The sequence below is a fragment of the Terrapene carolina genome, unplaced genomic scaffold, assembly GCF_002925995.2.
Source record: "Terrapene carolina triunguis isolate 2854851 unplaced genomic scaffold, T_m_triunguis-2.0 Scaffold33956, whole genome shotgun sequence".
NCBI lineage: Eukaryota > Metazoa > Chordata > Testudines > Emydidae > Terrapene > Terrapene triunguis.
This window is the reverse complement of record NW_020698307.1, coordinates 998,301-1,025,685: the sequence shown is the minus strand read 5'-3', so window position 1 is coordinate 1,025,685 and position 27,385 is coordinate 998,301. Positions and strand designations below refer to the sequence as shown.

The following is a 27,385-nucleotide window of genomic DNA, read 5'->3' as shown; positions in this document are numbered from 1 at the left end:
ACGTGTGTGCCAATCCAGGAAGAATGGAGACTAGGGGTCTTACAGTGACATGTGACCATGTCACATTATACTGGAATTCATCTTAAACCTTGTACTTTTCCCAGGATGAGGGAATAATTAGGGGGCTGGGGCACATGACTTACGAGGAGAGGCTGAGGGAACTGGGGTTATTTAGTCTGCAGAAGAGAAGAGTGAGGGAGGGGATTTGATAGCAGCCTTCAACTACCTGAATGGGGGTTCCAAAAAGGATGGAGCTAGGCTGTTCTCAGTGGTGGTAGGTGACAGAACAAGAAGCAAAGGTCTCAAGTTGCAGTGGGGGACGTCTAGTTTGGATATTAGGGGAAAAAATTTCACTAGGAGGGTGGTGAAGCACTGGAATGGGTTACCTAGGGAGGTGGTAGAATCTCCATCCTTAGAGGTTTTTAAGGCCCGGCTTGACAAAGCCTTGGCTGGGATGATTTAGTTGGTGTTGTACCTGCTTTGAACAGGGGATTGGATTATATGACCTCCTGAGGTCTCTTCCAACCCTAATATTCTATGATTCTAGGGGTGGGGACAACACAGACAAAAGGTTCCCACCGTGTGCCAAAGATATTAAAGGGGGTGGAGCAGGACAAAGGGGTCTGCCAGTCATGAAAAAAAAACCCTGCTTATCACCTGAGATGTCTGCTGGATCTAACAAAGACTGTACAAGGGGAAAGGATTGGACCCAGACTAGGAAGGAGGTTGGTCTGTGATAGAAACTTATTGGAACATCTTTGAGGGTGAGATATTTCCTGTAATCAGTTTCTTAATGTATTAGGCATAGACTTGTGTGTTTTGTTTCATTTTGCTCTGTGACTTACTTTGTTCTGTCTGTTATTACTTGAAACTACTTAAATCCTACTTTTTTATACTTAATAAAAAAACTTTTATTGATTAATAAACCCAGAGTAAGAATTGGTACCTGGGGAGCAAACAGCTGTGCACCTCTCTCTGTCAGTGTTATAGAGGGCGGACAATTTATGAATTTACCCTGTATAAGCTTTATACAGAGTAAAACGGATTTATTTGGGGTTCAGGCTCCCAGAAAGGCTGAGCACTGGGAAAGTCCCTGTTAATTGAGAAGCCCCTGGGCTGAGTGAATCTCAGTTTCAGTGAACTGCAGGGGGGCGTGGCCCAACCTCTGGGTCTGTGCTGGAGCTGAACTGGAGTGTCTGGCTCAGCAAGACAGGAGTGGAGGGGCGCCTGTTCTGGCAGGAGGGTTGTTCTCAGTGGTATCCCAGCACATTGAGTGACAGTCTCGAGCGGGGTCTCTGTGACCAAACCCGTCACAACGGGTTTGCTTTGGTTTAACTAAATTGGTTTAAAAAATAATTTCACTGAAACTGGTGCAACATTCTGATGTGGACAAGGCCTGAGGCCTTGCCTAGATTCCAAGTTGCACCAGTTTAATTAAACCAGTGTAAACCCCAATGAGGACACACTTATATTGATCCATGGTGGCTTATTTTGGTTTAGCTTAAGCCAGTGAGAAATCTACTTAAGCTAAATCTATAGAAGCTCCTCTTAGGCCTGGACTGCACACACTGTTTGTCCCAGTGTAACCATTTTTTTGGTCAAAGGAGTGACTTTCTACCTAAACAATTCTAGCCCCACAGCCCATAGTGCGGCTGCATCAATTCCAGTATAAAAGCCACTCCTCCTGGTAGAGCTTATTTATCTCCACATAAGGGAACAGCTGTACTGATATAAACACCTTTGTACAGATATAACTGCCTCGGTGCTAGTGGGCGGTTAATCAAATTGGTTTAAAAAGATACTTTTAGTTAAACAGGTGCAAACACCTATGTGGCCAAGCCCCAGCATTTACAGTTGTGGCGATTAATGTATTGATTCACAGTTACTGAACTTGAGTTAAAACAGGCCCCAAAACTCTTCTGGACAAACCAAATGGCAAATCCTTTCCTGTCTCACCATCCAGGGGACTCCAGGTGCAGACTCTGCCCCACTGACTGGCTGTCACACAGGGGAAATAGCTATTGGGTTTGTGAAGACTACACAGAGAGGACTGGGAGCCATGCGATGGGTTGGCAAAGAGGGCTCAAGCTCTAGGGATCCAGGACATGTATGAAATGGTGATGTGAAATGTGGCAAGTGGGAACTTCAGCTGCAGAGAGACCTGGTCTTTCCTGGACGGCAGAGCAGAGGAGTAGCAGGGGTTGGGGAACCTCAAATACCTTCCCTGACTGCAGGAAGCCCCCATTGCTGCTGGGGAGCAGGGAGACAGCTGCCAGGCAGCTTCAGAGCAGTTATTTGTCTGCCCAGGTCCTCTCCACTTCCCATGCAATGATCCTGCAGCTATGAATACAATGCATGCCAGCAGTCAGGCACCTGTCTGCCTAGGGACGTAGCAATGGTAGTGATGGCCTCTTTGGCCAAGAACACTATCACATATGATAAGTACGCAGCGACATGAAGACAGGAGATAGTGGTGTGGAAAGGGTTCTGAATTGAATAATGAGGTAAAAGTTTACAGTTGGTGTTATTTTCTCCAGATGGTCAATTACACAATCATGGCCATGTGACAAGGGGCTGTTAGCAGCTACAAACTGAGCCCTTTGGAAGCCAGCACCCTGAGCACTGAGCACACCCAGGGCACTGGGTGCAGTTACAGGAGAAGGCACTGAGTAGTTTGGGTTTGGAAGGTGTGACGTTATCTAAATGAACTATGGCCATATACATCATTATTGCAACCACTGTCATATAGTTGCAACAAATGTACAAAGATGGTCAAGAAAGATATCTATGAAAAGGTTGTAGTTTGCTGATTGTGATTAAACTACTTGTGTGTGTGTAGAATATATGTATTTGAAGTTATGAGTATTGGCTATGTATCTGTATTTCAATGTGTTTGATTCTAAGTTGCACCAGTGAAGCATTTGGCTAGCTCATTGAAAAGGGACTATTCAGATTAAGTGCCCCATCAAGAAACACTTAACTGACAGTGGACCCTGTGAGACTCCAATCCACATCTGATGAGCCTTCCTGGGAATGTTCAAAGTAGCATGTGAGCAATGACTGCCACCTGCAAAGAACTGAATCATGCATGGACATGTGACTTGCCCAGGTGACTCCAAACTTCATCGTCTGCTGTGATTTTCCACAGTAAGAACAATGGGGATCTTCCACATGGTAGAGGATATAAAAAGGCCCTGGAAGCCCCTCCATTTTGCCTTCAAACCTGCTTCTGATCTCTGGAGGAACTTTGCTACAAACTGAAGCTCTAAACAAAGGACTGAAGGACCCATCCAAATCTGTGGGTGTACTCCAGAGACTTGATTTGAGGAAGCAGTTTATTCCATCACTGCTATAAGCCTGAACCAGGAACTTTTCAATTGTTGTATGTATTTGATTCCTTTAACTGATTTTAACTCATCTATATTTCTTCCTTTTTATGAATAAACCGTTAGATTTTAGATCCTAAATGATTGGCAAAATCATGATTTTGGGGTAAGATCTGATTTGTATATGGACCTGGGTTTTGTGGCTGGTTCTTTGGGATCAGGAGAACCTTTAATTGGGGACACTGGTTTTCATAATCAGTCATCCCTATAAGGAGTGCTACTGGTGGTACAAGGGAACTGGGGTACCTGAGGGAATTGCTTGTATGACTTCTAGTTAGCCAGTGTGGTGAAACCAAAGTCCTCTCAGTTTGGCTGGTTTGGTGTGCCTTAGAGGTGGAGAACCACCAGCCTGAGGTTGTGACTGTCCTGTTTCTCAGCAAATTGCCCTGAATTGGTACTCTCAGTAGTGTCCCACGAGAGCAACCCTTGTTACAGAAGGATAGAGGGGATCACTTGCACCTGTAGGGAGCCTGATGAGTTCACTAGCTCAGTGCTGAGAAGAAAGCAGCAGTATAAAAGGCTGAACCAGGGAGCAGGAAGGGGGCTCCTTGTAACTGCTGCTATTCTGTGATGCACCATGAAAGGTAATAAAGACACTTGGTGGAGGTTCCCCAGCAGACTGCCTGCTGCTTAATTCACACAGAGGTCTGCCAGCCGGGGGTTGCTGGAACTGATGGGGGAGCCCATTCATAGTTAGACATTTAAAAATGAACATTGCCTGCAATCTCTTCATGACATTTCATGCTGTAAATTGTGAGTGACAACACATTTTTATGTCTTGTCAGATAGGTTAATATACAACATGGTTTTTACTATTTGCCAACATATTTTCCCATGTAATAACACAATGAGATTGGATAAGAAGCCACAATAATTACACATAATTCAGTGAGAAATAGGGAACGGAACACAGATATTTCTGTAGGAAATTTTAAGGAAAAATTATCTATTTTTAGATTAACATTTCCCTGTGTTAAAAACTAGGAAAAAACATAGCTTCAGCAGCGCATGCCACCTAGACACCAGCTGACTGGATAAAAACACAAATGAATCCATCAAAAGATAATTTTAGGGAATTTATTTTCAAATAATCAAGGTACGTTTAGGGCACTCTGACATGAATGGTATATTGTAAATAAAGCTTCAAAACTGAATTATTACATTGAAAATGTTCATAACGCATCACCTTTAAAACAAAAAGTTGTCCTAGCAATGCCATGCAATATGCCTCCCCTCGTACTCTGCTCAGCTAGCTCTTCAAGAAATTAGGTTCAATGGCTAATTTGAAGGAATTAGACCAATCAGTCACTATTTTTACAGAGCATTCCTGAAGGTGGTGGACAGAACCCAGAGGAACTGAAATGAATTTCCTGGAGCAACTTTATTTTCTTTGTACTCTAAACCTCACATGACAACAAAATATCACCCTTTCGACTGATTTATGGCCAAGAAGAAAGGTTTCCTAATAAAGCATCACCAAATTTCAAGTTATGTGTCATCAAGTGCCAACGTCTCTAATACAATTAACTTAATTTATGATGATTCAGTAAAGGAATACAACCTCGTTTGTTTCTTTACCAAACTACATTTGTTTCATCCTTAGAACCAAGAACATGAAGAGCCCAGCAGTACATTGAAATCAACAGTGGACACTGACAGTACCTTGCCTGCAAATAATATTTCTAAAGAAAAATAAACTAAGAAAAGGATATTGTAGAAGAGATTTATATCTATAGGAAGATAGCATTTGAGGTTCGGAACCGTGTTTTCTTAATTGATGTGAGAACAAGAAAGGAAGTGTCATAGAATCATAGAATATCAGGGTTGGAAGGGACCTCAGGAGGTCATCTAGTCCAACCCCCTGCTCAAAGCAGTGTCATATCTTGATTACCGATTATATGAAGCTAGAAAGTTAAAATTCACATGAATTAATGTTGACAGAAATTCAAAGACTATTTTATAATCTTGTGTGAGTTAATTTAAATATATTGCTTAATTAATTCTATCATTTTTTCACCAATTAATTGTCAAAGGTGTTGTGCAGGGGGTGGGTGTATGTGCCTGGCCTTCCAGAGAGAACCAGTCAAAACAATAAATGGAGGCAAAGAGAGCGAGAGCAGCTGCACATGTGTGTAGTTGTGATGTTTATAACACATGTACGTAGTAACTGAGCAACCCAGTCTGACAATTGAATAATTTTTTTTGTTAAGATAAATATTTTGGATTTCTTGAAATTCCACAGCTGAAATACAAATTATACTATTTAGAGAAGTTAAACATCAATATAGCTATGAGGGAAGAATTAAAAATAAATGTAAATAATTCCATTTCTAAAAATATGTTTAGATGCTTGTTTTTGAAATGCTGTTGAAATGTAAATGAAAATGTTCTTGCATTTACACCTTGTGACAATAATATTTTCTAAATTAGAATAATCTTTTTTCTTTCATATTTTACATTGAGATTTCACAGGGGTAGAAAATTCTGACAGGAGTGAATGATCCCCGTCCGTCACCATCTGCTACTCCTGGGACAGGGGACGGGGAAAGGTGAGGGCAGCAAAAACCACTAGCTGTGTGGCAGTATTTCTTACCAGCATCACCCTGTGCCAGGGATGGAGCAAACACAGGGGGAGAGGGGGAAATCTGTCTGGCTCCTTTCAGCAAGTGGGACCCATTCACCCAGCCTGGGCTGGGGTTGCCAGGTGTCTGGTTCTTGATTGGAACCTCCTTTTGAAAAGGGAAACTAGCACCGTCCGGTCAGCACAAAAAGTCCAGTTGCTGCAGTAACTGGCCCCCACCACTGGGGGCGGGAAGAGCAGCAGTGCTGGGAGGGGCCAGTCTGGGGTCACAGGGGTCACTGTCAGGGAGAGAGATTCCCTCCGGCCTGAGCTGGGACCGGGCGGATTTTCAGGGGATCCGCGTTTGTACCCCAAACATAGTAACCAGGACTGAAATAAGGGCGGAGCGTCCCAGAGAAGGTGTCAGTGAAAGTGAAGAGACGGGACCTGTCAGTCACATTGTAAAATGAGACCTCGCCTGCCTCATAGTCCAGGAAAATCCCCACCCGGCTGGGCCTGATGCTCACGGGGAGGGAGGTCGAGGGGGAGGTGAGGGCCTGGTATACCTCACCCTTCAGCCACACAACCCAGTATCCATCCTCAGGTGTGAGTGTGACCTTCCCCTTCCTGCTCACAGATTCCCTACAAACCCCCAGGTACCAGCCTATCTTGCCTTCCACCTCCACCTCCCAGTAACGCCTCCCGCCCGTGAATCCCTCAGCGCCTAGGACCCAGATATCATGCTCAAATCCCTCAGACTTGTTGGACAGATCCCAGGCTCCGTGGCTCACATGTTTCCGATCCTCAGACAGGACGAGGTTGGGATGAGCCGTATCTGGATCCAGAGTCACGTCCACTAGGGAGAGAGTCACAAAGTCAGTGCCGGGGGCAGGGGCTGGTCACTGGCATCAAAGGGACATTAACCTGCATCCCCGTCACTCCCCACGGTGCCTGCCCCTTCCCTCGCACCCCCTCCTCCTGGCACTTTCTCCTTAGTTCTGCACCCTGCCACTCCCCTCACTCTCTGCCCCCCTGACACCAGCACCCCTCACCCCCCTCTAGTGCCCTGATGCCAGCCCCTCCCTTCACTCTTCCTCTGCCCCCCTGAGTCACATCTCTACCATTGCCCCCATCTGCCTCCATGGTGCCTGCCCTTCCCTTCCTCTCTTTGGACCACTGGTGTAAGCCCTTTCCCTCACCCCATATCTGCCCTACTGGTGCTCACCCCTCCCCTCATCCTCCCTCTGCCCCCCTGGTGCCCACATCTCCACACCCCTCTCTCTGCCCCCGTGTGCTCACCTGTTCCCTTGTCCCCACTCTGCCCCTGGTGCCCATCCGCTCTCCTCTCCTTGCATCTGCCCCCCTGCTCAGTCCCCATATCCCTCCTGGTACCTACCCCTTCCCTTGCCCCCCTCTGACTTCCTGGCACCCTCCCCTCATGCCCTTCTCCACTTTTATGACTGTCCCTTTCCTTTGCTCCCCTATTGCCCCCTGGGGTCTGCCCCACCCCTCACCCCCCATGGCCCTCTGGCACCCACCCTACCCCTCACTCCTCTTTCTCCCCTTGTCACCTGCACCTTCCCCCGCCCCCTCCTTTCCCCTGGTGCCAGCCCCTCCTACCCACCCTCTGCCTTCCCAGTGCCTGCACCTCTGTTCACTCCTTGTGTCCCCTAGTGCGAGCCCCTTCCCTCTCCCCCTCTCTGAGCCCCAGTGCCCGTCCCTTCTCCTGCCCCCCTTTTGCCCCTCGAGCCCACCCCTCTCCTCATCTCCAGTCCTGCCCCTCATGCATAGTCTATGGCCCTGATGCCTGCCCCTCCTTTTCCCTCTTAACCCCCTCCCCCCAGTGTGCACCCCTCCCATCATCCCATTCTTCCCCCTGGCACCTGCCCCTCCTCTCACCTTCCTCCACGCACTGGTGACTGCCCCTGCCCCAGCCAGCCCCTTTGCCCCCAGGCTCCTGCCTCACTCTGTGCCATAGAATCATAGAAGATATGGGTTGGAAGAGACCTCAGGAGGTCAGCTAGGCCAATCCCCCGCTCAAAGCAGGACCAACACCAACTAAATCATCCCAGCCAGGGCTTTGTCAATCCAGGCCTTAAAAACCTCTAAGGATGGAGATTCCAGCGCCTCCCTAGGTAACCCATTCCAGTGCTTCACCACCCTCCTAGTGAAATAGTGTTTCCTAATATCCAACCTAGACCTCCCCCACAGCAACTTGAGACTATTGCTTCTTGTTCTGTCATCTGTCATCACTGAGAACAGCTGAGCTCCATCCTCTTTGGAACCCCCCTTCAGGTAATTAAAGGCTGCTATCAAATCCCCCCTCACTCTTCTCTTCTGCAGAGTAAATAACCCCAGTTCCCTCAGCGTCTCCTCGTAAGTCATGTGCCCCAACCCCCTAATCATTTTCGTCGCCCTCTGATGGATTCTTTCCAATTTGTCCACATCCCTTCTGTAGTGGGGGGACCAAAACTGGATGCAATACTCCAGGTGTGGCCTCACCAGTGCCGAATAGAGAGGAATAATCACTTCCCTCAATCTGCTGGCAATGCTCCTACTAATACAGCCCAATATGCCATTGGCCTTCTTGGCAACGAGGGCACACTGTTGACTCATATCCAGCTTCTCGTCCACTGTAATCCCCAGGTCCTTGTCCCAATTGCTCCCTCCCACCCATGGTCCTGGCACCTGCCCTACCCCTCATCCCTTCCACCTCCTGGTGTCCACGCCTCTTGCCCCCCCATTGCCCTTGTGCCTGCCCCTCCCTTCTTCCCCCTCCCCCTTCTGTTCCTGTCACCTGCCCCTCCCCTTTCCTCTCCCAGCATCAGCCTGTCCCCTTCTCTCCAACCCCAATGACACCTTCCCACCCCCACCCCCCCTGCCCTTTCCCGAGAAAGTTGGCACCTATGCCCACTGCTCCTCCATATCTGCTGCCCCCTAGCAGGGCAATCCTGCTCCCAGTACTGTGTGAAGAACCAGCCTCTGATCCAAGTGCTCAGCAGCTCAGCAGCGGCATCACCAGCAGGCTCTTTCCTTCCCCCACTGCCTCTGGCTGGGCCAGCACTCTGGGAAAGCCCAAGACCCTCCGGCCCAGGGCACTGGCCAAGGGGAGCCGAGCTCTGCATGTGCCAACCTCCTCCCCCCCCCCCCCAGCGCTGGCACAAGGAAGATTCTCCTCTCCTCAGCTGAGCTCTGGAGTGGGAGAGGGGGTGTGATTTCCAGCTGGTTCACGCCCCAAACCTGCAGGGTCCACAGCAGCCCCTGGGGTAGGGTCCCGCCCCCAGGGAGTGCGGAGCTACTCCATCCCCTAGGCACCCTCCCTGCTGAGCCACCTCTCTGGCCTGGTTCGCTGAAGCCCCTGAAATCAGGTTCCCTGGTGCACAAAGCATCCTTAGGGCTTAACCCCTTCCTGCCTGTGCTAAAGTCAGAGGAGACTGGCTGGGTTATGTCAGTGGCCATCGCCTGCCATAACCCCTCCCCTCACTGGGGTTATGGATGACTAGAGGCAAGGGCCAAGTGGTACTGTGGAGTCGCAGGCACCTGGGAGGCAGAGGCATATGAGGGATGGGGCAGACCCCAGGGAATCTCTGTTGCTTTGGAGGGGGGATTTCCTCACTTCCTGCCCCCTCCATCTGGGAGAAGTTGCATCGGGTGCCAGTCCCAGCCCATACCTGCGCAGTGCATCTGCACTAGGAGTTTGCACCGGGGCAGCTACATCGGCGCAAGAAAACCCCGGCAGACACGGCCTGAGACACTGTTGTGCCAGGGGCCATAACCTCTCCCCTCATTGAAGTTATGGGTCAGTAATTATAGGGTCACTGGCGCAGGGGAGCTGGACTCTGGGCTCCAAGATATGGCCCGATCCACTGGGCTGCAGAGTCATTCTCACCTCCATGCTCTGGCCCAGGCCCATGGCAGTGTTTAGACACAGGGGGCGTCTTCAGCAGGAGAGATTGAGGGAGCCCCGCGTCAGACACTTGGAGCCCAGCGGGTCCAGCCCTCACCTGAGGGGAGGAGACCCACATTCCAATTCTCACCCCACATCACACAGGGGGCACCTTTTTCTGTTCATTGAAACTAGTCAGCAAACTCAACATGGATTCAGGAATAGTTTCAATCGAACCAAAAATATAAACTATTTCTCCAAAACATTTCTCCCAGCCCCACTTCAAACCTGTCTGAGCAACTTAGGAGTCCAAACTCCAGAGACTTGCAATGAGTGCCTGTCAACATCCCCAGCAACACACACTTACAGGCAGGCCATGCTCAGGGCATCAGCTATGAAACATTCCAGAGCTGCTGTTAAATTTGCCCTTGATAGAAAAATTCCTCCCTCCAGACCCTGATCTCACCCCCACATCAGGCTGAAAATGGAGACTCGGCTCCAGCCTGAACTCTCTGCCCAGAGAGATTTGTCCCATGGACTCTGCCAGTGGCACAGACCCTCTGCAGCTGCACCTGGGTGTCTCCCAGAGCGGATAATGGTCACAGAGACCGTCTCACAGCCCCAGGGTCTCAGGTGTCTCCATCTAACAACTGTGCCAGCCACCCCCCTCGCTCTCATTAATCAGTCCTGGGCCAGACATGCTGGGAACTTTCACACCCAGACTCTGGAGACACTTTGGGTTCATCTACACAGCCCGCGGCAGCGAGTCCCGGAGCTCAGTCCACAGACTGAGGTTTGTGGGGCTCCTGCTATGGCGCTAAAAAGAGCCATACAGACCTTCTGGCTCAGTCTGAATTTCGGGCCCTTAAGCCCAGGGAGCAGGGGGGGCTTCAAACTCAAGCTCCAGCCCCACACACAACATCTACACAGCTGTGTTTAATGCTGTAGCACAAACTGCATGAGCCAAAATCTGTCACCCCGGCTCTGAGACTCGCCCAGGACGGCTGACAGAGCAGCATGGCACAGACACCTTCCATGTCGGTCGGACATTCACTCTCCAAAGCTGGTGTCTGGAGGGCCAGCAACAGCCATGGGTGTTCCAGCTCCCATTGCTGGAAGTGCCCAGGCACCAACAGTGACACACTGAGGAGGGCCAGTGACTCGAAAGTGTCACCCTGACCCACCGCACACAGGGCTGGTCCAATGCTGTGCAGACTGTGGGCAGGACGGGCACATAAGATGGGGCTGCCTCCAGAAGCTAGGATGGGCAGACTGGCCTGGTTTCCCAGAACACTTGGGGAACAGGGGAGTCCCAGGTTATTAAAGACACCCTGCCATGGGGAGGGCAGGCCCAGGACTGTGGGCACCCCATTTTGGGCTGGGAAAAGTGACCCCGCCCCCAGGGTTAATTTGTTTTGACTGCACGGAAAAGGGACACGTAAAAAGATGGTGCCCTACAAGAACTTTGGACTTTGTGCAGAGGGGATGTCGCTATGGGGCAGGAAGAGTTTCTAGTACTGGGTAAAATGGGTTGCTAAGAAACCAGGTACTGGGGTATAAGCTTCAGAGGGAGAGGCCGGCCGTGGGTTTCAGACGTCCCTCTGCTTACCAGGGATACCTTAGCCTCACTCCCAGATTCAAAGCTTGGGAATTGGGGGCATTTGAGCAGCTTCCCCCAAGAACCTGAACTGACTCCCTTGGAAAATGATCCAACCAGCAGCTCTAGTGGACAGCCGGCTCTCTCGGCCAGGGGAGTCAAGTCAGAAGCTAAATGTGATTCAGCATTTCCGGTGGTCCCAAGAGAGGGGTGTGACAAGAGCTCTGAGAGGGCTATTGAACTGCTCTGTAATTTGTAGGCCCAGGTGCGGGTTTTCTTACTGAAACTGGCCAAGCAACAGGAGCAAACCCAGTGACCAGAGGACAGGTAGAAGGAGCTACTCACAGAGCAGGAGAGAAGTCATCAGACTGTGGCTACAGAGAGCAAATGGGTCAATGCACTGAAAAAGGAACAGGGCGTTCGGCAGAAGAAATTCTGCTCTAGCTCCCAAGAAGCCCAGCCGTTGAAGATAAAGCTCCAGCACCCATGTGAGCCAAGGACTGGTGTGATTATTGATATTCAGGAGAAACTCACAGCTGCTGAATGTACCAAGCACCAGGCACCACCCCACAGGGAGGAAGTGGCAGTTGGAATTGCCAATACCCCTGGTCAAGGAGCGCTGGCCCTAGAGGAGAAGCAGCACCTGGAGACCAGAATAGTTCATCTAAGGGAGGTGCAAAGCAACAGGGAGATGGAGAACAACAATCTCAAGACAGCCAAACTGCAGGCAGCCAAGGTAGAAAATGAGCCATGCAGGAGGAAAGTTACCCAGGAGCCAAAACAGGAAGGGCTTGAACAAGCCCTAGGCCTTGCGAAGGAAGGGCCCAGAAAGGGCTACAGGACATGAGTGGTGTGACTGGGAAACTAGAGGACGGTTTGCTGGGACACAGGAGCCTGCCACACCGGTTAGAAGGAAGAAAGTTGGAGAAGGTGAAAGAGGGTGTCTGCAACTGAGCTGAGAGGTGAGATTCCCAGCTCATGTAGACGTACCTGCACTAACTCTGCTCAAGCTAGCACGCTGAAGGTAGTTGTGTAGTCCAGCAAGGATGGGCATCTCGGGCCAGCTGCCTGAGTACATACCAAGGGGGCTGGGCGGCTTTGTACTCAGACAGGTAGCTGAAGCTGCCACCTGTGCTACCCTGGCCACATGGCTATTGTTAAGTGCTAATTCAGCTACGTCTACATGAGCTGGGAATCATACCTCTTAGCTCCAATGTAGACGTTTCCTACTAGAGGAGAAGGAACAGATTATGAAAGAAGTTAAAGAACTAGACAGACTAAAGCTGATGGCTCAGGAGGGAGCAGAGGTTCAGGCTGAGGGCTCTGGTGTGTGCGATAAGAGAGAGCCCAGCAATAAATCACTAGGAGGCTGAATTTACACAGGGGAGTGCAGTGATGCCGTGGTTGTCCTTGGAGGTTTTTAGGGGAACAAGTTGATCACCCACTGAAGGGCTGGATGTTGATGGGCACAGATACAGAGGTGCTGGCTATAAAGGAAGCTGCACTAGTGGCCGTGTCCTCTACAGTGACTCAGCAAATCCACCCACTAATGAACTGGAGAGAGCTAGAAGAAAAGGTTGCTGCAGCTGAGGGGAGCAGGGCAGAAGGCCTTGCACAGCTGAACACCCTCCAGGCCCAACGGCTGCGGAGGAGCTAGAGGAGATGTGCTGACAAGGGACTGGATCTCAGCCCAAGCCATCCAGCGGGAGCAGGAGCTCTGGAAGGAGCCAGTCTCAGCACTGGAAAGCAACCAGGGAACAGCAGTGTTTGTTGCTGCAGAAGGAGCTGACGAAGCTCCAAAATCAGCTTAAGATCGAGTGTGGAATGAAGCCCGGTTCTGAGACACATATGAAGCAGGAGAGCCGAGAGGCCTTGTGGAAAGAGATAAAATTATGCCAGAGAGAGAAGTCAAATCCTCTCCAGAAAACAGAGCAGCTGGGCAGGGAGCTACACCAGCCAGCTGGAGACAAGGTGAGTGCTGTGGTGGGTGCAGCGATACAGGACCATCGGGTGGAAGATGGGCTGTCTGAGGTGGGGATTCCGGTTGCTAAAGGGAAAAGCAACCATGTTAATAACATAAAAACGCACATCCAAGTAAGGTGACCAGATAGCAAATGTAAAAAATTGGGAAAGAGGGTGGGGGGCAATGGGCATCTATATAAGAAAAGGCCCCAAATATTGGGACTGTCCCTTTAAAATTGGGACATCTGGTCACCCTACATCCAAGAGGAAGCTGAAATAAGAAGGGAAGAGACAAGGGACCTCTCCCCCGCAGAGGCCTGGAAGAGCAACACAAAGCCTGAACCAGAGCTGGGCTATAAAGAAGTCCATCCAAAAGGAAAAGACACCCCCCCAGGGGAGAAGCAGGAAGATGCTTTTCCAGCTGATAACATTACACAGAGTCATGTGGGCAGAGGAGGATCCAAAATGGGCTCCCAGAGCTCCTTTGCTGAAGGCTGCAGGAAAAAAGATATGGCCAGTAGTAATTAATGATGCAAAGAAGGAACTACTCTGAATGAAAGAGACCTTGGAAGAGACTCACTGCAGATTTATGTGAATTCAGGGTTCCAGAAGAACTTGTGACAGAGCATGGACCACAATTCACTGCAGCAGAATTTAATTTAGCCAAATAAAATATGGTCTTTCTCATATTACTAGCAGCCCATATTACTCACAAGCAAATGGAGAAGCTGAAAGAGCTGTACAGACAGCCAAGAATATCCTACAGCAGAAAGATCCATTCTTTGCTCTTCTGAGTTACAGATCAACACCAATAGCAGCTACTGGATAGAGTGCAGCACAACTCCTGATGGGAAGACAACTCAGAACTGCCCTCCCAACGTAGGGAGTAGCCAAATCCGATAAAAAGGCAAAAAGAGCTTACAAACACTTTTACAACAGACATCACTCAGAGACATACCAGGTCTAGAACCTGGTGACGGTGTTTGTGTCAAACTGGATGGAGAAAAAGAATGGAATACTCCAGCTGACGTAAAAAATAATTCAGTGCCCAGGTTGTATGTGATCGAGACTGACAGAGGAGAGCTCAGCAGAAACTGTCAATATCTACAGTTTGTTTCTCAGAAAGAACAATCAGAGCAAACTCTACAGATGGTGGAGGCAGAGCAAGAAGACGACTCAAGGATTCCGGATCGACCACAGTCAGTCATTGCAACTAATGAACACCCAGAGGACCAATCTGTTACATATTCGGGTCATGTAATTGGAAGACCAGTACCATTCAGAGACACCTGACAGACTGATCCATACTGCACTCCAAATACAGTGTGACAGTGTAAATACTGTAAATGGTAGGAATGTAGGATTTAAAGGGGGAGATGTACTGGAATACTAAACTGTATTATACTCTTCAGCCACTAGGTGCTGCTATGTGCTAAATACCATTTTTAAACAGTCCTCAGTCAGACCTGGCAGAGCATTAACTGCTGGTGTGTATCTGGCATGGAGGAAAGCTCTGTGGCCTGTCCATATCTGGCACAGGAGCATGACACCAGTGGTGAAAGTTCAGTGATATTGACTACCTCTGTGATGGCCAGAGGGCCTGACTTAGGTTTGTTCTACACTACAGAGTCAGTCTGACATAAGCAGGGCCGGTGCAAGGATATTTTGCGCCCTAGGTGAAACTTCCACCTTGCGCCCCCCCCTCCCCGTAACATCAGTTCATTGAGGGGCAAATCCCAACAAGCCTTTATAGACCCCAGGGGCCAGCCTGCCCAGGGGCCAGTGGTGCCCAGGGGCTGCTCCCCAGACCAGGTTCCCCCCTCCCCACCCCCTGAACTCCCCTGGAGGGTGCACAGCCCCCTTGTGAGCCCTCCCCACCCCACCCCGGCGGCCTCCGTCCCGAGTCCACTCAGTGTCTTTGCCGGCCTTGGGCCGCTGCAGCAGCTCGGCAGGGAGGAGCTGCCTTCTGGGGGCTCCTGGGAGCTCCTGCAGCAGATGCATGTGGGCAGAAGCCCCCGTGCGTCCCCCTGGCTCCCCCCTCACCGCTCTTGGGCTCTGCCGCTCCCAGGGGTGTGAGCCGCCGCTGCCCCTCCCGGAGCAGGCTCAGGGCCCTGCACCCCGGCGGCGACTCACATGCCCAGGAGCCATAGAGCCCGAGAGTGGCGAAGGGGGAGCTGGGGGGCGCATGGGGGCCTCTGCCCGCATGCATCTGCTGCAGCCTGCAGAAGCCGATGCTCTGGCTCTCCAGTGCCTCCGGAAGGCGGCTTCTCTGCTGAGCCAGGGCACCGTGTTTTGGCGCCCCCAGGGCCATCCTTAGGATTTATGGGGCCCTATGCAGTATTATTAAACTGGTGCCTCTATGCCCGACGGCAGCCTGAGCTTGCAGTCCAGTGGGGGCAGGGGCAGAGGGACAAGGCAGAAAGAATAACAAGACGCCCAGCCCGCCTCACGGTGGCGGAGAGTCACAGTTCCCCGCAGAGACCCCTGTACCCTCTCCCTCATGCAGAATAGACATGCAGAAGGTACCTAATTAAAAGCACTAAACTTGGAATAAAAAAATGTCAGTCACAGGTTTTTTGATATGCCCTGAAGTTTGTCGGACATTTATTTGCAAAAACTTTGTAGTAAGGGTGAGTCAGCTGTCTTGCTGAATACGACATTAAGTATTATGGAATACATGATGCAGCTCTTCTCTGTTTTACATTTTCTTAATCAGTATTTCTACGCTGATTTTATATTTTAAATGTACTCTTAAGCATTCATAAAGTAATCATTCCAGATTACTACATATTTAACTCACTGAAACGGACATTATTTTAAATTAATCAGTCACAGAGGTTTTGTGTGTTCATAACAACGTTCATTGCTTTTAGAAAAAGGGAACACTAATTTACTGTGTGTGATCTCCATAACAATACACATGTTTATGAAATTTCACCAACTTTAAAAAATATGTTTCCAAAGATTTTAGGCATAACAAAGGATTTTATATCTTACTAAGGTACTGATTTTGCTTAAAACTAGTTCATCAGATAGTCAGAAGTAAAGAAAGGGAAACTGTCCAGCTATCTGGAAGCAAAGGGCTGTTGCTTCCTTCAATTGGGGGGGGTGAGGGGGGGAGGAAGAGGGGGTGAAGGGAGAAATGGATGGACAGAAAGGACAGGAAGACTTTGGAAGTAAGTTTTTGTACTATAGTAATTAAAATGTGTATTTTAGATAAGAGTGGTCTTTTGAAGAATTTATTTAAAAAACCATATGTCTGAAGATCCAAGCATTTAAGGCTAAAGATGATTGTGCATCTAAAAATCTATGCAAGGATTTTTTAGAGATGTGATTTTATAATTTCACCAACTCACTAATGAAATATTTTTAAAGCAAATTTTACACTAAGGTCCTGTAGACTGACATGTTCTTAGTAAATATTAAAATCATGCACAACTGTTTTTGTCAGTACATTCAGAAACTGACAGTAGATACCTGGAGGTTGGCAAATGCCTGTTAGATGTCTTCATTACCCCTTGAATGGCTCTTTAACAGTTTCAGTGTTGTGCTAATAGGTCTGGCAGGCTGGAGACTTTTTCTCTTTTAACTACTAGGTCCCCTTCCCAGGAAGACTCAGAGCCTGCAGGAAGGGTCAGAACAGGGATAGGAAAACCAGTAGGGTGGACACTAAGATCCAGTGGTGCCCCAAATTTTCAGGTGCCCTATCCAGCTGCCTGTGCCTGAGGACGGCGCCGGGCGCCCCCAACCACTTGCCGCCCTAGGCCGCTGCCTAGTTCACCTAGTGGTTGCACCGGCCCTGGACGTAATGCAGCTTACGTTGACCTAATTATGTCAGTGCACACACGACAGCCTTGCTCCCACTGATATAAGTGCTGCACTATACCGACATAATAACTCCACCTGCACAAGAGGCATAGGACTAATGTCGGTGTAGTTAGGGTGATGCAGTGTTGGTGCAGGCACTGCCTTACTTACGTCAGCTGTTGGCTGTCGTTAATTTCATGGCTCCATGCTGGAGCCGTGAAATTATCAAGGAAGTCCCGTCCCATGGTGGGCTTCAGCTGAAGCCCGGCTGCCCTCCATCCTAGCTGCCTGCTAAGGGAGGTGAGCGAGATGCCTGGGTGGCTGCCCAAGATCCCCATGGGGCAGCTGGGCTCCTGGCGGGGAGCTGGGCACAGCTGAGAAAAGGAGGGCAGTGTGGAGAACAGCCACTCCAGTAACTACTGCCGTGGCTATAAGGCGACCTAACATAGGTTGACTTAAGTTTGCAGTGTAGACATGCCCTTACAGGGGGTACAAGTTCTGATCTACGCCACGCTGTAGACTATGGAGGATTTTGCCTGTCACATGAGCTACATAGAACATTGGGGACACAACTCCTGGTCTCTTTATACTTCAGTGACGAGAATAAAAATATGGCCAAGGGCCTTGCAGATTTCCTTGTGGGAGCAGGGCAGGAAGTACCCCTCTGGGTGCAGACAATAACCAAGGCCTTGGCTACACTTGCAGCTGTACAGCGCTGTGAGGTAAACCTGTCTTCGTACAGCTGAGTAGGGAAAAGCGCTGCAGTCTGTCCACACTGACAGCTGCCAGCGCAGTGGTGTGGCCACACTTGTAACATTTGCAGCTGTGTTGGGAGCGGTGCATTATGGGCAGCTATCCCAGCATTCATGTGGCTGCAACGTGCTTTTCAAAATGGGGGGGTGGGGTGGATTGTGACAGGGAGTGTGGGGGGAGAGAGAGTGCTTTTTGGAGCATGTCAGCTCTCTATTTTGCAAGTTCTGAACTCCCGGCCCCCTGCTCATTCATTTACTCACTCAAAGCAAGCTGCAAATTGTTTGTTTTTCTCTGTGGTAGGAGCTTTGAAACTGGCATGTCCGCATTCCTGCAGCCCGTCACAACAATGGAGAGGATTGGCCACTTGACAAGGTGATTACTACAGCGCTGCAAGCATTTACACTCACACCCGTGAGTCGTAGCCACTCCGCTGCAGCTGTTATTCCTCTTGGAGATGTGGAGTACCTGCAGCGGTGTACCCAGGGAGATACAGCGCTGCAAGTGCCCTGCCAGTGTGGACGGGGAGTGAGTTACAGCGCTGGAGGAGGCTTTACAGCGCTGTAACTTGCAAGTGTAGCCAAGGCCCAAGTGTGAACCAGGTCAAGCCTTCCTTTGAGTACAGGTTGGATTTGTGGGGGGAAGGGCTTCACGGGGGGGGGCTGGCCCTTTAAAGGTAGTCAGGGCCCAGCCTACCTATGACAGGCTCCTGTAAGGGAGAACCAGCCCCACCTGGAAGTAATTAAATCCCTAGGTGGCTGGTTGGCAGCTAAACAGCTAATCAGCCTCATAAAGGGTTACCAGGGCTCAGCTGAAGGGTCCTAGAGCCAGGAAGATGCTGAGGAGAAGGGATCCCAGGAGAGCTCACCAGAGCAAGGAACCTGGAGGGGATGCCCCCAGAGAGAGGGGCTCCCCTGAGGGAGAAGAGCACCCAGAGGCTACAGCCCACAGCAGCTACAGCAGGACAGAGCCCTAAAGCTGAGAGCTGCAGGGAATAACGGTACAGCCTGACCTGAACCCAGCTCTGGGGGCTCCTGATTCCACGAGGGAGATTGAACCAAGCCCGGCTCCGGGAAGAAGGGCTGGGGGCTCCTGATTTCATGAGGAAGACAGAACCAAGCCCAGCTCTGGGAATGGGGGGACTGAGAGACTCCTGACTCGAGGAGCATGAGGAGCTGGAGTGAGAGTTAGGGCTGGAGCAGAGCAAAGGAAAATATTTTATTTTGGGGTTTACGTGAACTGAAAACAGACCTCAGCAGGGGACTTTTGTCTCAGACCTTTTGGACTGTGTGGAGTAATGTAAGGAGTGTGAAGAGGGTAAACTGAGGCGGGGTGTTTGCAGGGCCACCCTGAGCCAGCTGAGGGAGTGTGGAAGAGGGATGTGAAAAGGGGGTGATGATGGGAGCCTCGGGATCCCTAGAGGCTCAGGGACATGAAATGGCCGAGACCCATCTGTGACCAGGCCCAATGGACACAGACTGTACTGGGCTGGGGGCAGTGAGGGGGAGGGGAGCAGAGGTGGGGAGCAGTACCGGGTTTACAATGGCTCCGGTGGCGCCGGGGCGCCAGGCCCACACTTGGAAAGGGCCCACAAAGGGTTAATCCAGCCTGGGCCATAGCCCAGCAATGTGAAGAGTCAGCAACTTCCCAGCGCCAGCTGAAACACTCAGCAGCCTGGGGAGTGCAGTGCGTAGGTGCAGCAGGGACTGGGTGTTGCAGGGTGTGCTGGGAGCTGTAGTTTGCACACTGCTGTGTTCCGCAGGGGCCCTGGGACCTGCGCTGCCAGCTGCACTACTAGTCCCAGAATGCCCTGCGCCATGCTACCAGCCACCCCAGCTGAAGTTGTCGGCGTGGACCAAAAAGAAATCCCAAGCCAGGAAATGGTCTGGTGCAGGGCGAGGGTTCCTGGCCCTAACCCCGCTGCGCTCCCCCTCCCCCTTGGAGCTCCTGGCTCCCCCTCCCCTCAAGTCTCCCCCATTCTCCTGGGGCAGTGGGGAGCTGAGGGCAGCCCCCCAGCGACTGTGATGCCCGGGGGCTCCTGGGCACTGTCTCGACCCTGCACTTCAGGATGGGGGTGGTTGTCTGTGGTCCCTGGGAACAGGGGGGGCAGTGACAGCGGAACTTGTCAGTGCTGGCTGCCCACCCCCTGCCAGTGGGAATGCCCATAAACTGCCCCCTGCACTCTGGGGAGGGGAGGGGGCACAGCCCAGTTTTGGGGGAAAGGAGCAGTTGTGGGGCAAGTCCGGGTGCAATGGGGGAGCTGGCGGTGACTCCGTGTGGGGGTGTAGGAGAAGCAGGGTGTTAAGGTGGGGGTTGATGTGGCAGGGGGCAGAGGGAGAGAGGGAGGTGAGAGTCTGGGTTGAAGGTGGGAGTTGGCTCAGTGCGTGTGTGGTGGGGGGTAGTAGAAGAGAGGGAGGTGACAGCCCTGGGGTGAAAGTGTGTAGGGGGTGGGCAGTAGCAGGGAGATTGAGGAGAGCTTTTCTTAGGAGGTTAGTTGTGTGGGGTGAGGACAGTAGGAGGGACAGGGGGCAGAGCCCAGGTGTGAAGATTTGGGGTAGGAACTTGAGGCTGGATTGTGGTAGCCTTTGTGGTAAAGTGTGTGTGTCTCAGTGGCCCTTTCTCCCTGCAAAAGATGGGCACCAGCAATTTTCCTCCCCACACCCCACCCCAAAGTTTTGTAAACATGATTGTACCAAAGTAGAAAATGCAGCTTTCAAAAAAAAATGTATTTACGAAACATAACTTTGGGTGGAGGAGGTGGTGGTGGGGAGATGCAGGTGTGACACCCCTGATTTCTGCATCCGGGCTTAATATGGCTCATAAGTGTGCTAATTAAGCACTTGTGTTCAGGACCCTAAGCAGGCACGGAGTGTTTAAAGAAAATAGACAAAACTAACAAACAATCCCCCTCCCACACAAATCAAATTCAGTGGTGTTCTGGGTTCTCATGGGAGACTTTAATTACCCTGATATCTGCTGGGAGAGCAATATAGCGGTGCACAGACAATCCAGGAAGTTTTTGGAAAGTGTAGGGGACAATTTCCTGGTGCAAGTGCTAGAGGAACCAACGAGGGGCAGGACTCTTCTTGACCTGCTGCTCACAAACCAGGAATTAGTAGGGGAAGCAAAAGTGGATGGGAACCTGGGAGGCAGTGACCATGAGATGGTCGAGTTCAGGATCCTGACACAAGGAAGAAAGGAGAGCAGCAGAATACGGACCCTGGACTTCAGAAAAGCAGACTTTGACTCCCTCAGGGAACTGATGGGTAGGATCCCCTGGGAGAATAACATGAGGGGGAAAGGAGTCCAGGAGAGCTGGCTGTATTTTAAAGACTCCTTATTGAGGTTGCAGGAACAAACCATCCCGATGTGTAGAAAGAACAGTAAATATGTCAGGCGACCAGTTTGGCTTAACAGTGAAACCCTTGCTGATCTTAAACGCAAAAAAGAAGCTTACAAGAAGTGGAAATTTGGACAAATGACCAGGGAGGAATATAAAAATATTGCTCAGGCATGCAGGAGTGAAATCAGGAAGGCCAAATCACACTTGGAGTTGCAGCTAGCAAGAGATGTAACAAGAAGGGTTTCTTCAGGTATGTTAGCAACAAGAAGAATGTCAAGGAAAATGTGGGCCCCTTACTGAATGAGGGAGGCAACCTAGTGACAGAGGATGTGGAAAAAGCTAATGTACTCAATGCTTTTTTTTGCCTCGGTCTTCACAAACAAGGTCAGCTCCCAGACTGCTGCACTGGGCAGCACAGTATGGGGAGGAGGTGACCAGCCCTCTGTGGAGAAAGAAGTGGTTCGGAATCAGGACTATTTAGAAAAACTGGACGAGCACAAGTCCACGGGGCCGGATGCGCTGCATCCAAGGGTATTAAAGGAGTTGGCTGATGTGATTGCAGAGCCATTGGCCATTATCTTTGAAAACTCATGGTGATCGGGGGAGGTCCCGGATGACTGGAAAAAGGCAAATGTAGTGCCCATCTTTAAAAAAGGAAAGGAGGAGGATCCATAGAACTACAGGCCAGTCAGCCTCACCTCAGTCCCTGGAAAAAATAATGGAGCAGGTCCTCAAGGAATCAATTCTGAAGCACTTCGAGGAGAGGAAAGGGATCAGGAACAGTCAGCATGGATTCACCAAGGGCAAGTCATGCCTGACTAACCTAATTGCCTTCTATGAGGAGATAACTGGATCTGTGGATGAGGGGAAAGCAGTGGATGTGTTATTCCTTGACTTTAGCAAAGCTTTTGATACGGTCTCCCACAGTATTCTTGCCAGCAAGTTAAAGAAGTATGGGCTGGATGAATGGACTATAAGGTGGATAGAAAGCTGGCTAGATCATCGGGCTCAACGGGTAGTGATCAATGGCTCCATGTCTAGTTGGCAGCTGGTTTCAAGTGGAGTGCCCCAAGGGTCGGTCCTGGGGCCGGTTTTGTTCAATATCTTCATTGATGATCTGGAGGATGGTGTGGATTGCACTCTCAGCAAGTTTGCAGATGACACTAAACTGGGAGGAGTGGTTGATACGCTGGAGGGTAGGGATAGGATACAGAGGGACCTAGACAAATGAGAGGATTGGGCCAAAAGAAACCTGATAAGGTTCAACAAGGACAAGTGCCGAGTTCTGCACTTAGGACGGAAGAATCCCATGCACTGCTACAGACTAGGGACCAAATGGCTAGGCAGCAGTTCTGCAGAAAAGGACCTAGGGGTTACAGCTGGAAATGAGTCAACAGTGTGCTCTTGTTGCCAAGAAGGCTAACGGCATTTTGGGCTGTATAAGTAGGGGCATTGCCAGCAGATTGAGGAACGTGATCATTTCCCTCTATTCGGCATTGGTGAGGCCTCATCTGGAGTACTGTGTCCAGTTTTGCGCCCCACACTACAAGAAGGATGTGGAAAAATTGGAAAGAGTCCAGCGGAGGGCATCAAAAATGATTAGGGGGCTGGAGCACATGACTTATGAGGAGAGGCTGAAGGAACTGGGATTGTTTGGTCTGCAGAAGAGAAGAATGAGGGGGGATTTGATAGCTGCTTTCAACTACCTGAAAGGGGGTTCCAAAAAGGATGGATCTAGACTATTCTCAGTGGTAGCAGATGAGAGAACAAGGACTAATGGTCTCACATTGTAGTGGGGGAGGTTTAGGTTGGATATTAGGAAAAACTTTTTCACTAGGAGGGTGGTGAAGCACTGGAATGGGTTACCTAGGGAGGTGGTGGAATCGCCTTCCTTAGACGTTTTTAAGGTCAGGCTTGACAAAGCCCTGGCTGGGATGATTGAGTTGGGGATTGGTCCTGCTTTGAGCAGGGGGTTGGACTAGATGACCTCCTGAGGTCCCTTCCAACCGTGAGATTCTATGGTTCTACATAGATGTTAGCCCAGTTTGTTCTCTATGGGCTGAGTGGAGGTCTCAGTTTGGCTTCAAATATCTTATTTTGTTTTTGAATAAATGTTTTCATTCCCATCCCGGCTATACCACATTTACTATGGCATCAATGGTACTGTCACTCTAGGACCACATCTGGAAGTGGCCGATCACAACCACATGGGGGTCCACCAATATGTTTGGCGCCGGGCCCACAAAAAGTTAATCCGGCCCTGGTGGAGAGGGGAGCAGGGATGAAATGAACCAGAGCCTAGGTTGGTGCCTGGAAAGAGCATCTGGCCTTCCTGACTCTTGCCTTGCCCTGCAATTCTGTTCTGATCGTTGCCACCCAACTCCTCCTCCTCACCACCCTGGATGCCTCACACCCACTGCCATCCCCTTCACCGACTCCACTCCTTGTCCTCCCCTCCCAGGCTCTGCCCTGCTCACCCCTCACCCCCTGCTGCTCCCCCACTACCATCCCCACTCACCCTCATGCTCACTTTGTTCCCTTCTCCCACCAGCACCCCCTCTACCCGGAATGAACTCCCTCCGTGGTTAAAGTGCTGTCCTAGGAACCAGCCGATCTAGGCGCAGCTTTGCCACAGGCTGCTCGTGTGACCTTGGACAAGTCACTGAGTCTCTCTGTGTTTCAATTCCCCAGCTGTGAAATGGGGATAATCGTCATGGGCGGTGGGCAGGGCCGGCTCCAGCATTTCTGCCGCCCCAAGTAAAAAAAAAAAAAAAAGTCGCAACCGCGCCCGGGGGCAATTGGGGGGGGGGGGAAATAGCCGCAATCGGCGGCGGCAGTTCAGTGGCAGGTCCTTCGCTCCTAGAGAGAGTGAGGGACCTGCCGTCCCCAAATTGCCGCACGTGCCGCCCCTCTCCCTTGGCCGCCCCAAGCACCTGCTTGTTAAGCTGGAGCCGGCCCTGGCGGTGGGTAAAATAGGCCAGGCTCTGGCCCCACCCATGTTCCGCGCTCTCTCCCAAGCCGGCGGGAGCTCAGCTTTGCCGCTGGCCAGAGGCTAACAACCTGGCGCTGGGGGCGGTGCTGAGGCCAGTCAGCGATCAGGCTCTGGGGGCCAGCACTGGGGGCAGTACGGTGCTGGTGCCAGCCAGTGGCTCAGGACAGTTTGGCCAGGACTCCTCTGGCCGCTGGAGGGTAAGGGGGAGGCGCATTCAGGCTGCTGGTTGACAAGGGGGAGCGGACATTTGGGGCTCCAGCAGACGGGGGGCTGGGGAGGCGGGGCCTTGGGCAGAAGGGGCTGGGCTGCATGGCTAGCTTCCCCGAAGGGGGGCTCACGTGCCACCCATGATAATCATCCTTCCTTCCCCCACCCTGTGTCCGTCTGGTCTATTCAGACTGGAAGCTCTTTGGGGCAGGGATAGTCTGTTCTGTGTTTTACAGCTCCCAGCACCAGGGCCCTGAGCGTGGCTGGAAACTCCAGGTCATCCTGCACTGCAAATAATATCAGTATGTTTAGGGTCAGACTGTGCCACACTGACTCACGCTGGGCAGCCCCTCGAGTCCCATCGCGCCAGGGTGGCAGAATCCGGCCTTTAACTCAATAAGAAATTCTATTTGTTTTATGCTGCCCTCAGATTTCCCAGGTGCTGCAGATGTTCCTGTTGAAGCCTGCACCTGGGGTGTGGAGTTGTCATGGGGGAGCTGGAGTGTGGACAACCGGGCAAGGGACAGTCAGGGCTTGTGGTCCAGGGGAGAGGAGGGGAGGGGACGCTTCTCCTCTTTCCCTTGGAAATAACTTTAAGGGTTTGTCTACACAGGGAAAAGCCCTGAGTAGCTAGTGCAGAACAGCTCGTCAGCACTGACTGCCTGTGCAGACACACTGATTCCATGCTAAGAGAGCCTTTGTCTGCTTTGGGTTAATCCACATTGGAACTGAGTGCCCTCACCCCCTGCTGCAGACTGAGTGCAGAATAATAGTGTCCACATGGGGAGTTAGTGTGGAATAGCTTTAAATTCACACCCTAACTATTATGGTGCAGAACAGCGATTCCGCACTAGCCATGCTGGGCTCGTCCCCGTGAATTCCCCACGCCGACAAGCCATCAGTGTGGGGAGAGGAGGTTTGGATGCCTTGTTCCTCACCCCAGCAACCCTTCTAGAGCCACCAGCTGCCCCTCTGCCCTCCACCCACGCTCTGCCACTGCATCCAGCAGGGCTGGATAAGCTCATCAGCTGGATGTTTCTGTCAAACAATGGTGAGCAGTGAAATAAATAATTAATCAACTAGAGGCTATAACATAGCAACAGAGAGCAGTTAAACAATTGCCTGTGGCACCAGCTTCCCCCTCACAGCAGATAGTGTGTGTGTGTGTGTGTGTGTGTGTGTGTGTGTGTGTGTGTGTTAGTGTTAGGGTGACCAGATCACCCAGGTCAAATATCGGGAGGCAGGGGCGGAGGCATCGGCAGCCCAGCCCCATTCGTTCTCCTGCGGGACGGGGGGGCTGGAGCCTGCTGCCCCCACTCCGGGGCCGCCGTGGGATTGCACCAGCTGGGCAGCCAGCCCAGCTGCGACTGGCCAGGGGCTGGGCGCAGCGTGCGCACTGCTGGGTCCCCGCAACAGGCCCGGGCTCGGGGGGTTCGGGCCTGGGCACCAGAGCCGCAGCCGCCGAGCGCCATGGCCGCTTCCTCCGGCTGTGGCAGTGGGAGCTGCAGCAGCGGCTGCTCCCGAGTCCCGCTGCCCAGGTGGGGAGAACAGCCGCCGCCTGGCCCCGCGGGCCACCCCCTACTCTCCTCCAGGTACCGCCCGACTGAGTCCTGCCTGCGCTCGGGGCCAGGCCGGACTCTCACTCGCCCCGGCACCGTGCTCCCCCTGCGTCTCCCGGGCCTTCCTCCAGCGCTTGTGGAGGGAGGAGGAATGGCGAGCCTGGAGAAGAAGCGGGGATTTGGGGAGGGAACCAATGGGGGAAGGAGGGGGCAGAGTCGGGGTTGGGGGGCGGGTGCGAGCACGTCCGGGCTCTGGAGCCTTTGCTTGTTTGTCCAGTGTCCCGACCTAACATTGGTCGGGACGCGGGACAAACAAGCAAATATCGGGACAGTCCTGATAAAATCGGGACGTCTGGTCACCCTAGTGTGTGTGTGTGTGTGTGTGTGTGTGTGTGTTTTGCCCCACCCCTTAGTTACTGTGAGAGCTGTCAGAGGACAGAGCAGGGACTGAGTATCCCAGGGGAATGGGTCTGAGAGGGACTGCGGCAGTATCAGCGTTAGTTACCTGCGTATCCTCGGGCTCTGGCGAGTCCTGAAATAATCAGACATGACAATTTACACAAACGAAATGCAGACTCAGCAAGTCACAGACTCAACAAGTCACACACTATGAAAAACAAATGACACGGAGCTTACCCAGTTCTGCCAGAGGGTCCATGGGAATGAGAGGGGAGAAAAGGGAAAAAAGAACATAAATGAATCAATAGGAGAGATTCTCAGTAACAAAAGTGTCCAGTTCTAAACCCACATTACAGTAGCCTCAGTGAGAATTCTACCTGAGTAAGGACAGCAGGATTGGGCTCCTAATCAGTAGTTAGGGCTTCTCCTTTATCGCACCTGATCCCACAAAACCTCCCCCCAGAAATCAATGGATAAAGGGCCCAGTTCTCTCCCTGCTCCAGTCACTGTGTGCTGGGATGGTGCAAACTGGCTGGGACCAGGCCCTGGACATCAGAGAATTCCCCTGGCATAGGGAGAGCCCAGCTGGGGTAAAACAGCGTAACTGGCTCCTGTGCCAATCGCCCCCCTCATCCCGGTGTAGGGGGCATATCAGGGCTGGGGCTGGGGTGTGTGTGCTGCGGCAGGGCAGGGCACATCACCAATTCTCAGGGACCACAGCCAGCTGGAATCAGAACAGCCTGGGGGCAGTCTGAGAACCAGGGAGCCATAACTAGCTCCCTCCCTGCCCCCGCCACCCACCTCGAGCAAGTCCTGGCCCAGCAGAGAACCTGGATCTGCAGCTCAGAGAACTCTTCCTTCATAAGTGTCTCCATCATCTGGGTGATGCTGGTGACCCCAAGGAGTGCTGAGCTCCTACAACTCCTGCCGGCTTCAG

The 27,385-nt window shown here is 51.5% G+C and overlaps 1 protein-coding gene across 1 annotated transcript in view; it reads right to left on the bottom strand.

Moving 5' to 3' along the window:
- Nucleotides 1-6,248: 6,248 nt before the first annotated feature.
- LOC112120905 (butyrophilin subfamily 1 member A1-like) overlaps nucleotides 6,249-27,385 on the bottom strand; it is a 55,143-nt gene continuing 34,006 nt past the window's right edge. The window contains exons 7-9 of the mRNA XM_026663838.1: nucleotides 26,686-26,691; nucleotides 26,555-26,581; nucleotides 6,249-6,802 (exon numbers count right to left, since the gene is read on the bottom strand). Of these exons, the coding sequence (XP_026519623.1) occupies nucleotides 6,249-6,802; nucleotides 26,555-26,581; nucleotides 26,686-26,691 (587 nt within the window). The remainder of the gene's footprint in view (nucleotides 6,803-26,554; nucleotides 26,582-26,685; nucleotides 26,692-27,385) is intronic.